The sequence below is a fragment of the Elephas maximus genome, chromosome 1, assembly GCF_024166365.1.
Source record: "Elephas maximus indicus isolate mEleMax1 chromosome 1, mEleMax1 primary haplotype, whole genome shotgun sequence".
NCBI classification, from domain to species: Eukaryota; Metazoa; Chordata; class Mammalia; order Proboscidea; family Elephantidae; genus Elephas; species Elephas maximus.
The window spans coordinates 87,207,390-87,222,124 of record NC_064819.1 but is presented as its reverse complement, the minus strand read 5'-3'; the positions used below and the strand labels follow the sequence as shown (position 1 = coordinate 87,222,124).

General features: G+C 36.1%; 1 protein-coding gene across 1 annotated transcript; it reads left to right on the top strand.

Moving 5' to 3' along the window:
- Positions 1-8,759: 8,759 nt before the first annotated feature.
- On the top strand, positions 8,760-9,698 carry LOC126070663 (olfactory receptor 2B11-like). The gene has a single exon (XM_049875069.1). It carries the CDS (start codon positions 8,760-8,762, stop codon positions 9,696-9,698), a length of 939 nt encoding a protein of 312 aa, XP_049731026.1.
- Positions 9,699-14,735: the final 5,037 nt, after the last annotated feature.

The window sequence follows — 14,735 nt, the reverse complement described above, 5'->3', positions numbered from 1 at the left end:
GGCTCAGGTTTTCGGGGACATGGTAAAATATATGCAAGTGCTTAGTTTTTGCCAAGGGTGCTCTTCTCCTCAGGTTCTAGAGGTGCGAGTAGGCTGTGCAGCTGGCTGCTTCTGCCTGAGGAAACTGCAGCCAAACACTAGTACCAGTCCGCCACCGCCGCTGCTCAGGGAATGGTGCGTGAGGTCTCCCCGCGATTCAGGTCTGGTAACTCCTCTCCACTTCTGAATGGTCTCTTCCTCCCCCTGCCCCTTAGTTCTTTGTTTTTTTGGGACCGTTGTTGTAAACAGTGCTCGCTGGAAGCGTCCGTCTCTTTTGCCTTCTTGGCTCTGCCCATTTCAACATTTTTTACTTGACATTGTTTGCTTTCATCATGTTGTCAGCCATCACCACTCTCTATTTCCAATTTTTCACCGCCCTTAACAGAAACTCAGTGTTCCGTAAGTAGCTGCTCCTCTTTTTCCCCACTCTCCTGCCCCTAGTAACCACCAATGTACTTAGGTCTCTATGCATTTGTCTATTTTAGGTATTTCATAGGTGGGATCATAAAATATTTGTCCTTTTGGGACAGATTGATTTCACCCAGCATAATATTTTCAAGGTTCATCCATTTGTAACATGCAGCAAGGCTTCATTTCTCTCTGTGGCTGAGTAATATTCCATTGTATAAATGCAACACATATCTTTTTATCCATTCATCTGTTGATGGGCATTTAGGTTATTTTCACCTTTTGGCTATTCTGAATAGTTCTTCAATGAACATTGGTTAGAATTATGTTTGCAATCCTGATTTCATTTCTTTTTGATATATATCTAGGAGTGGAATTGTGGAGTCATATGGTAATTTTGTGTGTATTTTTGATGATGGATTTAAGCATGCTGATTCTCAGCTAGCATGCACCAGTATAGATACTCTGTTTGTGAAAACATATTAAAATATATTTGGCCCATAGGAAAATAACTGTTTTAAGTAGTGTGATGTATGCTAATGTGTAGTGATCTCAAATCTCATATGTGTGAAACATGGAGTGAGTTAACTTGAACATTTAAGCTAAGTTGTTAACAAACTTAAAATTGACATACAACTTCATCATAAACAACTTCTAATATTATAAGCAAAAAACCGTCCTGTTGTAAGTGCTTTGCTATGTGATATGATGCGATATAACACTTAGTTTATTTGCGTTAGACACTCTGAGTATGCACCTCAGATTATGAACCTTTGACATAAATCATGCTGATGCAATGTGAACTGGGCATCCTCTCATAGACCCTTGTCATGCAAGACCAGAGAGACTAAACCACATAAAAACCCCAAGGCTTTATCTTCAAGTGAGAGCAAGGTAGATGCATAACGATTCTATAAATGGAGTCTCTGATGTGTCCCAAGATTGAGACATATGCCACTGGAGACTGCCTGCCACTGCCACCAACCTCAAACCCCAGCTAAGAGGGTCCTCCTCCAGGGACTACCAGTCGTTGGTCATACTTTCCTAGTCTCATTAAAGGCAAATGCCTGAAGGTTGAAGATTTGGACTTTAATTATGGGCTAACTTTACCCTACCCTGATTCTCCACTTCTGAATGAATGTCTTCAGGTCTTACTTGTGTGCTTTGCCTTGAATACCTTGCAAATAAACTACATGAGTTTGTGCATGGCAAAAGTGAGAATTTCTCTACATAATTTACAATAAGATCCTAACAAGACAATTTGATTTAGATGTGTCCCTGAAATACAGCATGGAGATGGATTTTGCTTTATTAACTAATCTAAAAATCTTTTTTTAATAGGTAATTTAGGTCTAGTTTTTGTTTGTTGGTATAATTGGTAGTGTTGACTTAGTTGTGTCACATGGTGTTTTAGTACATATTTATAAATGTGTGAATATATATGTAATGTATTAATAAATTTATCAGTATATACTTTCAAAGTATATTAAAATTTTCACTATGCGATCAGTTTGCTTTCTCTCTATATTTGGTATCATTGCACTATTTAGGAGATTTGAACTTACTGCTCTTGTGGTTACTTTTATATCAATACCTTTTATAGACATTATTATTGGTTTTCTAATATGAGAGCTACTGAAATTAATAAATAATCTCTTTTCATCCCATTCTTCTTCATTCATTTCAAAATGATTTCCTTTTGAACTTTGTTAACGTGTAGGGAAATTTTCTTCTTCTTCCCATATATTCCCTCTCCTTTCTCCTGCTTCTTCACCTTCTTCTTCTTCTTCTTTTTTTTTTTTAGTGCTTACAAATATTTATTTATGTACTAGGATGTATAAAACAATTAACATGTATTATGTAATTTACTTCTCATAGCAACTCTCTACAGACATGGAAATATCTATTCAATTCTTCCTATGATAAAACTTTCTTCTTTTTGTTATTTTAAATTTTATTTATTTCGTTGTTGTCACTGTTGAGAATATGCACAGCAAAATGTACACCAATATAACAATATCTACATGTTCAATTCAGTGACATTAATTTCATTCTTCAAGTTATACAACCATTCTTACCCTCCTTTTCTGAATTATTCCTCCTCCATTAACATAAACTCACTGCCCCCTAAGTTTCTTAACAGATCTTTTAAATTGCTATTATCACTGTGATCCCATGTAGATAGATCTTAAAAGAGCATAATGCTCAAGGCAGACATTCTTGACTAGTTAAGCTAATCTATAGTTTGTTTTAAGATTTAAGGGAATATTTTTAGCTTAAGTTTCAAAGATTATATCAGCACAATTGTTTCTGGGGTTCATCCAGCTTTCATGGCTCCAAAAATTCTGGAGTCCAGGAGAATTTGAAATTCTGTTCTGTATTTCCCCCATTTGATCAGGATTCTTCTGTAGACTCTTTGATCAAAATGTTTCATAATGGTAACCAGGCACCATCATGTACATGGAGGCAATTAATCACACATCCCATTCCCTCCTTCTATTCCTGACTCTCTTTCTTCCCCAGTCATTCCAGGTGAATAGAGACCCATTGTTGTGCCTTGGATGGCTGCTTGCAAGCTTTTAAGGCCCCAGGCACTATGCAATGAACCAGGAGGTAGAACAGAAGCACTACACATGTTATTAGGCCTATTAACTAGGATGTTCCATGAAACCATGATCCTAAACCTCCTAACCAAAAAACCAAATCCTATAAGGCGTTTAGTTGTACATAAGCAGACTCAGCAGCTACTTTTTTTTTTTTTGTCACTGTTACAAATATGTCTTTCACATAACTTTAGCCAATTCAACTTTTTAGAGGTGTACAGCTTATTGATAGCACTTAAAATAATCAGCTGTACAACCCTCCCCTTAACCAATGTGATTTTTCCATTACCATAAAGTGAAGCTGAATACTCTATAAGCAATGACCACCCCGGATTCATTTTCCCTCACACCCCCGGTAACCACTAATAAACTTTGATCTCTATACATTTGCTTTTTTTTTTGTTTTATGTTTGTTTTTTTAATATATATACAGGTGGGGTCATACAATATTTGGAGCCCTGGTAGCATACTGGTTAAGAGCTTGACTGTTAACCAAAAGGTCAACAGTTTGAAACCACCAAGTACTCCTTAGAAACCCTACAGGGCAGCTCTACTTTGTCCTATAGGGTCACTATGAGTCGGAATTGATTCAACAACAATGTGTTTATAAAATATAGGTTGTTTTGTTGTTGACTTATTTCACTCAGCATAATTCAAGCTCCAGCCATAGTCTAGAATGTATCAAGACTTCATTTCTCCTAATTGTGGAGTAGTATTCCATTGTATGTACCACATTTTGTTTATTCATTCATCTGTTGATGGTCATTTAGGTTGTTTCCACTTTTTGGCTTTTGTGAAAAGCACTGCAATGAATGTTGGTGTACAAGTCTCTGTTTCCCTCTCTGCTTTTAAGCCTTTTGTGTATATAAGAGCGGAATTGCTCAGTCATGGTGGTAGTTCTCTTTTAGTTTTTTGAGGAAATGCTCTTCTGTTTTCCACAACAGCTGTACCAATCTGCATTCACAGTGTCTTGGTCATCTACGGCTGCTATAAGAGAAATATCACAAGTGAATGGCTTTAACAAAGAGAAATTTATTCTCTAACAGTCTAGTAGGCTACAAGTCCAAATTCAAGGCATTGGCTCCAGGGGAAATCTTTCTCTTCCCTCTCATCTCTAGAGGAAGGTCATTGTCATCAATCTTCCCCTGGACTAGGAGCTTCTCCAAGCAGGAACCTCAGATCCAAAGGATGCACTCTGCTCCCGGTGCTGCTTTCTTGGTGGTGTGATGTCGCCCTGTCTCTCTGCTTCTTTCTCTCTTTTATATCTCAAAAGATATGGGTTTAATACACCATGTAACCTTGTAAATCTCATCAATACAACTGCTGCTAAGTTAATCCATCTCATTAATATCATAGTGATAGGATTTACAACACATAGGGAAATCACATCAGTTGACAAAATAGTAGACTATCACACTATACTGAAAATCAGAACCTACCAAGTTGACAGATATTTTTGAGGGACACAATTCAATTCATGACACCCATCGGAAATGGTCTCCTGCATTTTTTGATGGTTGTATCTACATTATCAGAGTACATATTCTGTAACCTTAATCTCTACCACATAGATTTCTCATCTTTGTGCTCCTTTATTGAGATGTATAAAAATAACTGAATCTTATGAGATAGCCTAAAAATGGCTGAAGACATTGAAGGAACTCTTATTTAAGTTCCGTAGATGATTCGTTCAAATAAACTCTGCTCTAATTCCATCCTTTTTAAGACTAGTGATCATTTTTCCTAGAAAACTGACTGGGTTTATTTCAAAACAATCATAACACTCAAAGGGACTTAATCTCAGTCTCAATGCAGTAGGCAGCTATTTGGACATAAGAAACAGTTCTTCAGAGAGCCGTGTCCCAAGGAACGTTCTCTGCTAATCCATCTGGGATAAGAATAAAAGGCTTGTTTGAAAACAATTCCGTAAAGGCCTAAGAATAAAATACAAATAACGTATCAGGAAGGCATCACTGATATTTCCACTATTATCTTCCTAAACCATGTTTTTTTCCTTGGTGCCCTTGTATCAACTGAAAAACTCACATTCTGAAACTAATTCTTAGATGTTTATCTGTGTACTACAGTTTTCCTTCTATGAACTTTCAAAAATTCATATACATTTCTTCATAATTGCTCTTCATTGAGTGTTATGTCTGAAAATTAAGGTGAGTAAAAAGACACTTTTCTTAAAATGTCATGTATTCTTAGGGAAGGTTGGATATTTGTAGGTCTTAATGCCCAACACAAATATAAAAAGCAGAGAGCATTTCATTTCAGTGACCTTTTCCTCAACATTGGGAATACCTAGTTCATTGGTTAGGAAGCAACTTTCTTGCTGTAATAAATTAGCCTCTCTCCGTCTTTCTCTCTGACATAAACCAAACTTAAAATTACTACAATATTAATAAACAGTATATCTGACAGATGTCAAATACCCAAATGAAGTATGAAGTCCTTATTTTATCATGTGAACTTTTTTTATGTATGATCAAAATTTGATGGCTTGATTATCCATGTGTTTTATTCAGATTTCTTGGTGTCAGATAGATGTAACTTCTGTTTCTTGTAATGGCCCTTTGCAATATGCAAAGCTAAAAAATGCTGTAAACATGAATAAAATACTGTTTGTGATGAAAAACAGATGTGTTAAGTATACTAGAACAAAAAAGTGAGTGGAGATGCAAAATAGGTGTCAAAAGCAACACAGTCATGGCAATTTATTAATGTGACCTTAAATAGCTGTGGGTAAATGTCTCCCCACGTAGCAAAATTATGACGGAAAATCACTGAAAGTGAAAGATTCAAAAGTTAAAATTAATGAAACATCATAAGAATACCACAGAAAAGATTAGAGATTTAGGGATAGAATTACAGGGCTTAAATGTACTCCAAGAGTAAATTATATTGGTTAGGTCCATCTCTTGCTGTGTTTGTTTTTAAGGAAATATCCAGAGAAATTCCCCATTTATGGAACTAGTTCAGTGAAATAAAGGAGGATTTGAGGTAGTCACCATTCACACACAGAACTATATTTAATAAGCCAAGTAATAAGAACAAATTGCTAACTAATACAAACAATAAAATTTCTAAAAGTATACATGAATGAATATTGTCATTAGAGTTAGATGGAATTGATTATAAGAGAATTCATGAACTATCAAATGTAAAATTAACCCTTAAAACATTGAAGAACAATTCAAGATAGAAAAATATAAAGTTGTTAAAGGGGTAGTCAGTAGGTGACTTATAGTGCAATTACTTAATAATGTGGGTAAATTGGAATTCTTAGAATGATTATTTTAAGAAATAAATTCATGTTTTTTTTTTACATATCCCACCTAAGACATAGAATTTTCACCTAATAAATAACTTAGTCCAAGATATGCTTTTAAATTCAATGTGTTCATATAACATTTTTAATAATGTCAAGGTCAAATTAATATGTAAGGAACAGCATTCATTCATGAAACATCCCTGGAGTACAGATGTTTTCTCTGGACTCTTGAAATTCTAAATTTAGGCTCATTACCTCACTACTCATTTAGAACATTGATTGCTTTTTCATCTTTAGAACTTCCCTACTTATTAGCTATAGGAATCAATGATTAACAATATCCTGAAGTATGGAGAAAAAAATGAGTTGATGCATATAAAAAGTGTATTGCAATGTTTGGCACATAAAGGATCGTTAAGGATTAGACGGAATTATTGTTCTTGTTTTGTTACTGTTATTGTACACTCCTAGCCTAGGATAGCGTGTCAGCAATGGGCATCAATCACATCTTAGCTCTAAATAGCTCTGTATGATTCCTAGCAGGATGGCTTCGAGATTTAATGCAAAAGAGATTATGAAAACTGTACTTTTAGGAAGGTAGGTCTAGGAAGGTATCAGAGATTGAATTGTGTCCCCAAAAAATATATTTATTAATTTGGCTAGGTAAATATTTCCAGTATTGTGTGATTGTCCAGCATTTTTTGATTTTCTGCCATTTTGCTATGTGTTGTAAATCCTATCACTATGATGTTAATGAGATGGATTAGTGGCAGTTATATTGATGGGATCCTCAAGATTGGATAGTGTCTTAAGCCAATCTCTTTTGAGATATAAAAGAGAGAAGAGAGCAAGCAGAGTGACAGAGAGACTTCATACCACCATGAAAGCAGCACCGGGAGCAGATCGTGTCCTTTGGACCCAGTGTTCCTGTGAGGAGAATATCCTACACCAGGGAGAGATTGATGACAAACAAGGACCTTCTTCCAGAGCCAACAGAGAAGGCCTTCCCCTGGAGCTGATGCCCTGAATTTTCACTTGTAACCTACTAGACTGTGAGAGAATACATTTCTCTTTCTTAAAACCATCCACTTGTGGCATTTATTATAGCAGCACTAGGTAACTAAGACAGAAGGTAATCTGCAACACTAAACCACTAATTGACTGAATGAATAACTCAGAATTTTGTTGCCTCATGCAATATCTTTCCTTCCCATCTGAATATACTTCATTTGAAGAAATAGGGATTTCATGAAACACACTTCACCACTTAAAACCTAGGATAGTGTGTCAGCAAAGGGCATCATTCACATCTTAGCTCTAAATAGCTTTGTGTGATTTCTAGCAGGATGGCTTTGAGATTTAATGCAAAAGAGATTATGAAAACTGTACTTTTAGGAAGTACTCATTACCAAATGAATTTATATCAAAGTACTAATTCACTCAGCTAATTTTGTTGTGTCAACGTATCTTTTAACTTAAAAAAAAAAAGTAAAATAATTTCTGGACTGGAACATGTCTCTGAGTCTAAAATGGGATGTAGACTTTTCTCCTGAGAGCAGTTCACTGGAGTAACAAATATGTTTTGTAACTATGAACAATCAGTGAGTCACTGACAACTGTCCAAACTCTTACATAAAACAGGTTCGTAAGCCACTCCACAATGAAAATGTCTATGACATGCACAAACTAGCTAAAATTTTTCATGAAAGATCAAATACATGAAGTTTAATCTCAATAGTTTTACAAGAAAGAATGCACACAAAACAAACTCAATTTATAATTAAAGAAATTGAAGCTAAAACTGCTTTCTTTTCTTGCTCTATTCCACATACAGATGGCTTAATTATTCAACGAAATACGTGGGCTGGGCAAGACTATCTTGATGATTCTTACATTTTCAGGGTTTTGCCTCCTTCTTCAACTATGTTGTTGTTGGGTACCATCCAGTGGATTCCTCAATATCTTTACTTTTTCTGACACTGCTTTGCAGCAGTGTTTCTCTAAATGACCCATGTGATTCCTGGACCCCATACCATATCAACTCTATCAGACACCCGGATATAGGAACCAATAGCCTACATTTTTAACAGCCTCCTCAGTCAATTACTATGTAAACCAAGTGTTGAAAATCACTACATTGAAGTTTCCAAAATACTTCCATATCTATTTTTCTTTGGATACCACAACCCAAGGAGAGAGTTATTGGCATCAGGTATACACAGGAAGAAATTGAGTTTAAGAGTGCTTAAAGTGACTGCCTTTCATTTGTGGTGTCATGAAGGGAAACAACGTTACGCTTACATATTGTCTTCAAGTTACTGTACCCCATATTGTATGAATATATGACCAATGCATAATCACGTTTTATTATTTCATAACTCATTGTGTCTTGCTTACCATTTTCCTGTTATAGATTAAATAAGCTAAAGATAATGGCACTAACTAATGAAAGCCGCCCTGAAGAATTTATCCTATTAGGCTTTGCTGACCGTCCTTGGCTGGAGCTTCCTCTCTTTGTCATTCTTCTGATAACATACCCTATGGCCGTGATGGGAAACATCACTATCATACTGGTGTCCAAATTAGATCCCCGTCTCCACAGCCCCATGTATTTCTTCCTCACCAACCTCTCCTTTTTGGACATGTGTTATACCACAAGCATTGTCCCTCAGATGTTATTTAACCTGGGAAGCTCTAAAAAGACAATCAGCTACTTGGGCTGTGCAGTTCAGCTTTATTTCTTCCACATGATGGGCAGCACAGAATGTCTACTCCTGGCTCTCATGTCCTTGGATCGTTATGTGGCCATCTGCAAGCCTCTTCACTACACCCTCATCATGAATCAGCAAATCTGTGTCCTCCTAGTATCCATTGTGTGGCTGAGTGGAATGACCTATACTGTCTCAGAAGCAACTGTTACATTACAGTTGCCACTCTGTGGTCTCAACAAACTGGATCACTTGGTGTGTGAGATTCCTGTTCTGATAAAGATTGCCTGTGGTGAAAAGAGTGTTAATGAGCTCACACTCTTCGTGATCTGTATTTTTATGCTAGCTGTTCCACTCTGCCTAATTCTTGCTTCCTATGCTTGTATTGGGCATGCTATGCTGAAGATTAAGTCTTCTGAGGGAAGGAAAAAGGCCTTTGGGACATGTTCTTCCCATCTCATAGTGGTTTTATTATTTTATGGCCCAGGCATTAGCATGTACCTTCAGCCCCCCTCTTCCATCACTAGGGACCAGCCCAAGTTCATGGCTCTCTTCTATGGAGTGGTGACACCTACACTCAACCCCTTCATCTACACCCTTAAGAATAAAGATGTGAAGGGGGCATTAGGTAGCCTGACTAGAAGGATTTTCAGTTCCAAGTGAAAGACGGTGGACATCAAATGAAGGTATTTAACAATTAGAGTAGGTTTATACAAAATTTTCCTAATAATTCAGTTTTATCTCATAAACCAAAAAATATATATAAATAAAATAAAAACACCAAACCCGGTTCCACCGAGTCAATTCCGACTCATAGTGACCCTATAGGACAGAGTAGAACCGCCTCATAGAGATACCAAGGAGCACCTGGGGGATTCGAACTGCCTACGCTTTGGTTAGCAGCCATAGCACTTAACCACTACACCACCAGGGTTTTATCTCAAAATTACCAAAATTTCATGTTAGGTGATGTTCTTTTAAAATGTGTCATGTGTCTGACATTCTTTTTTTTTTTTTTAATTTGTGGTAAAAATATATGTAGCAAGACATTTTCCATTTCAACATTTTTTACTTGACATTAATTGCTTTCATCATGTTGTCGGCCATCACCACTCTCCATTTCCAGTTTTTCATCACCCTTAACAGAAACTCAGTGTCTCCTAAGTAGTTGATCCCCTTTTTCCCCACTCTCCTGCTCCTGGTAACCACTAATGCTCTTTGATCTCTATGCATTTGTCTATTGTAGATATTTCATATTGGCATACAATATTTGTCCTTTTACGACAGATCGATTTCACTCAGCATAATTTTTCAAGGTTCATCCATTTGTATCATGTATCAAGGCTTCATTTCTCTCTATGGCTGAGTAATATTCCATTGCATAATTGCAACACTTTTTTTTTTTTAATCCATTCATCTGTTGATGGGCATTTAGGTTATTTTCACCCTTGGCTATTCAGAATAGTGCTGCAACGAAGATTGATATACAAGTATACGTTCGCATTCCTGCCTTCATTTATTTCTGGTGTATATGCGGAAACGACTGGATGGCACTAGTTTTTTTTTTTTTTTTATGTGGAAGATGAATGCGGAGTCATATAGTAATGTTGTGTTTATATTTGATAATAGTTATAGGCAAAGCTGATATTCAGCTAGTATGCACCAGCATGGACACTCTGTTCACGAAAATGTATTAAAATATATTTGCCCCATAGTAAAATATCAACTGTTTTGAGTAGTGCCTTTTTTTTTTTTATAATGCAGTGATCCTAAATCTCGTATGTGTGAAACATGTGATGTATAACTTGAATATTTAAGCTAAGTTGTTAACAAACCTGAAATTGACAAAGAACTTCATCCTAAACAACTTCTAATATTGTAAGCAATTATCTTGTTTTAAGTGCTTTAGTGTGATATGATGTGATATAATGATAAGTTCACCTATATTAGATATGCTGAGTGTGCACCTCTGATTATGAACCTTTAACAAAAATCGTCCTAATGGAATGCAAACTGATAGACCCTTATCATGCAAGACCAGAGGGACTAAACCAAATAAAAACCCGGGTCTTTTGTCTTCCAATGAGAGAAAGGTAGAGGCATAACGACTCTATAAATGGAGTCTCTGAAGTCTCTCAAGACTCAGACAGATGTTTCTGGAGACTCTGCCTGCCACTACCACCAACATCAAACCCAGCTATGAAGGTCCTTCTCCGAGGACTAGCCATTGGTCAAGACATCCTCCATGGACCTCTCATTAAAGGCAAATGCCTGAAGGTTGAAGATTTGGACTTTAATTATTGGGCTAATTTTACCCTACTCTGATTCTCTGCATCTGAATGAATGTTTTGGGGTCTTATCTGTGTACCTTGCCATGTCTACTTTGCAAATAAACTACATGAGTTTATGCATGGCAAACACAAGCATTTCTCTGCTTAATTTACAATAAAATCCCAACAAGGCATTTTGTTTTAGGTGTGTCCCTGAAATACAGCATGGAGTTGGATTTTGCTTCATTAACTAATCTAAAAAAAAATTTTTTTAATAGGAAAGTTAGGCTCAGTTTTTGTTTGTTGGTACAATTGGTAGTATTGACTTAGTTCTGTTACATAGTGTTTTAGTGCATACTTGTAAATACATGAATATATATGTAATATACTCATAAATTTATCAGCATACAATCATAAAAGTATATAAAAATTTTCACCATGCAATTAGTTTGCTTTCTCTCTGTATTTCATATTATTGTGGTATTTAGGATATTAAATGACACAGGAAGCACCAAAAGAAGATGGAGGGAATACACAGAGTCACTATACTGAAAAGAATTGGTGGACATTCCATCATTTCAGGAGGTACCATATGAGCAGGAACCAATGGTACTGAAGGAAGAAGTCCAAGCTGCACTGAAGGCATTGGCTACAGTCATTGATAAAATACCTTTTGAGATGTTTCAACAAATGGATGCAACCCCGGAAGTACTCACTTGTCTATGCCATGAAATTTGGAAGACAGCTACCTGTCCAACTGACTGGAAAAGATCTATATTTTTACCTATTCTGAAGAAAGGTGATCCAACCTAATGTGAGAATTATTGGAACAATATCACACACAAGTAAAATTTTGCTGAAGAGCATTCAAAAGGGGTTGCAACAAAGCAGTATATTAATAGGGAACTGCCAGAAATTCAATCTGGAATTAAAAGAGGGCATGGAACCCAGAATATCATTGCTGATGTCAGATGGGTCCTGGCTGATAGTAGAGAATACCAGAAAGATGCTAACTTGTGTTTTATTGACTATGCAAAGGCATTTGATTGTGTGGATCATAACAAATTATGGATAACATGGCAAAGAATGGGAATTCCAGAACACTTAATTGTGCTCATGAGGAGTCTGTATGTAGATCAAAGGCAGTTATTTGAACAGAACAAAGAATACTGCATGGTTTAAAGTCAGGAAAGATGTGTGTCAAGGATGTATCCTTTTACCACACTAATTCAATCTATACGCTGAGCAAATAATCTGAAAATCTTGACTATATGAAGAACAGGACATCAAGATTGGAGGAAAACAAAAATCCTCACAACTGGACCAATAAGCAACACCATGATAAATGGGGAAAAGGTTGAAGTTGTCAAGGATTTCATTTTACTTGGATCCACAATCAACACCTATGGAAACAGCAGCCAAGAAATTAAAATATGCATTGCATTGGGTACATCTGCTGCAAAAGACCTTTTTAAAGTGTTGAAAAACAAAGATGTCACCTTGGAGTCTAAGATGTGCCTTACCCAAGCCATGGTATTTTCTACCACTTTCCTGTGTATGTGAAAGCTGGATGATGAATAAAGAAGACTGAGGAAGAATTGATGCCTTTGAATTGTGGTATTGGGGAAGAATGTTGAAAATACCATGAACTGCCAAAAGAACTAACAAACCTGTCTTGGAAGAATTACAACCAGAATGCTCCTTAGGAGTAAGGATGGCAAGACTACATCTCACATACTTTGGACATGTTGTCAGGAGGGACCAGTCCCTGGAGAAGGACTCTATGCTTGGTAAAGTAGAGGGTCAGTGAAAAAGAGGAAGACCCTCAATGCGATGGATTGACACAGTGTCTGCAACAATGAACTTAAGCATAACAATAGAGTGAAAGGCACAGAACTGGACAGTGTTGTTTCATTCTGTTTTACATAGGCTTGCTGAGTTGGAACCAACTCAATGGCACCTATCAACAACTTTGTTTGAGGAAAAATCAGAGAAAAGAATGAAGAAAACCTAAAAATTATGTGATACAATCTAGAGCAAAAATTTGCATGTGATTGGAGCTCCAGAAAGGGGGGAGAAAATGAAAAATGCATAGAAGATTTTTGAAGGTTTGCTGGCAGAAAACTTCCCAGGTATTATGAAAGAAGAAAAGCTGACTATCTAAGAAGCTTAATGAACCCCATATAGGATAGACCCCAAAAAAGAGTATCCAAGACATGTCATAATCACACTTGCCAAAACAAAGACCAAGAATTCTCACAGCAGCTCAAGAAAAATGCAGTCACTTACAAAGGAGAAACAATGTAACTAAACTCTGATTACTCAGAAGAAACTATGCAGGTAAGAATGCAATGGGATGACATACACAAAAGATTGAAAGAAAAAAAAAACTGCCAACTAAGAATAATGCCCATTACCCATTACCTGATTCCAACTCATAGTGACTCTGAAGGGCAGAGTAGAACTACCCCATAGAGTTTCCAAGGAGTGCCTGGTGGATTTGAACTGCCTACTGTTACTTAGCAACCATAGCACTTAACCACTATATCACCAGAGGTTTCCCAAGAATAATATATCCTACAAAACTCTTTCTCAAATACAATGGTGAAATTAGAACATTTCCAGATAAACAGAAATTAAGGGAACTTGTAAAAATCAAACCAAATGTTCAAGAAATATTAAAGGGGGTCCTTTGTTTAGAGAACCACAACATCAGACAACAAACCGAGCCTAGGACCTAGGACAGTATCAGCCAGATACCAACCTAGGTAAATAGCTCTCAATAAAAAATAAAACAAAAAGATTTAAAACAGGGAAACAGAGACTTCTATCTGTAAATGACAACAATGTCGAAACAATAGAAGGGGGAATAAATGGTGGAGGTACAGAACTTTCAAATGGTGAGGAAGTCAAAGCAATATCAAGTAATAAAAGGCTGGCTCAAACTTATGAAGGTAAAGGTAAATTTCAAGATAACAACAAAAAAACTAACAAACCTACTCATCAGAATAAAAAAGAAGAAAAACATAAATTCTCAGTAAGCATAAAATCTATGAAAATTAAAGAAAAGAAAATCCACTAACAAAAGAAACTCAGCACAGAAGGGTAAGAGGAACAAAGAAAAGGTAAACACCACAAAAAAAGCATAACAGTATAACAGCAATAACATCATATCTATCGATAATCACATTGAATGTAAATGACTTAAATGTGCCTGTAAAGAGACAAGGAGTTGTAGAATAGAAAAAAAATAATAACCCATCAATATGCTGTCTAAAAGAGATGCACCTATTATATAAAGAAATAAATATATTAAAAAAGAAAGGATGAAAAAAAAATCAAGCAAACAGTAACCAAATAAAGGCAAAAGTTCAATACAAGTCTCAGATAAAATAGACTTTAAGGAAAAATCAATTATAAAAGATAAGGA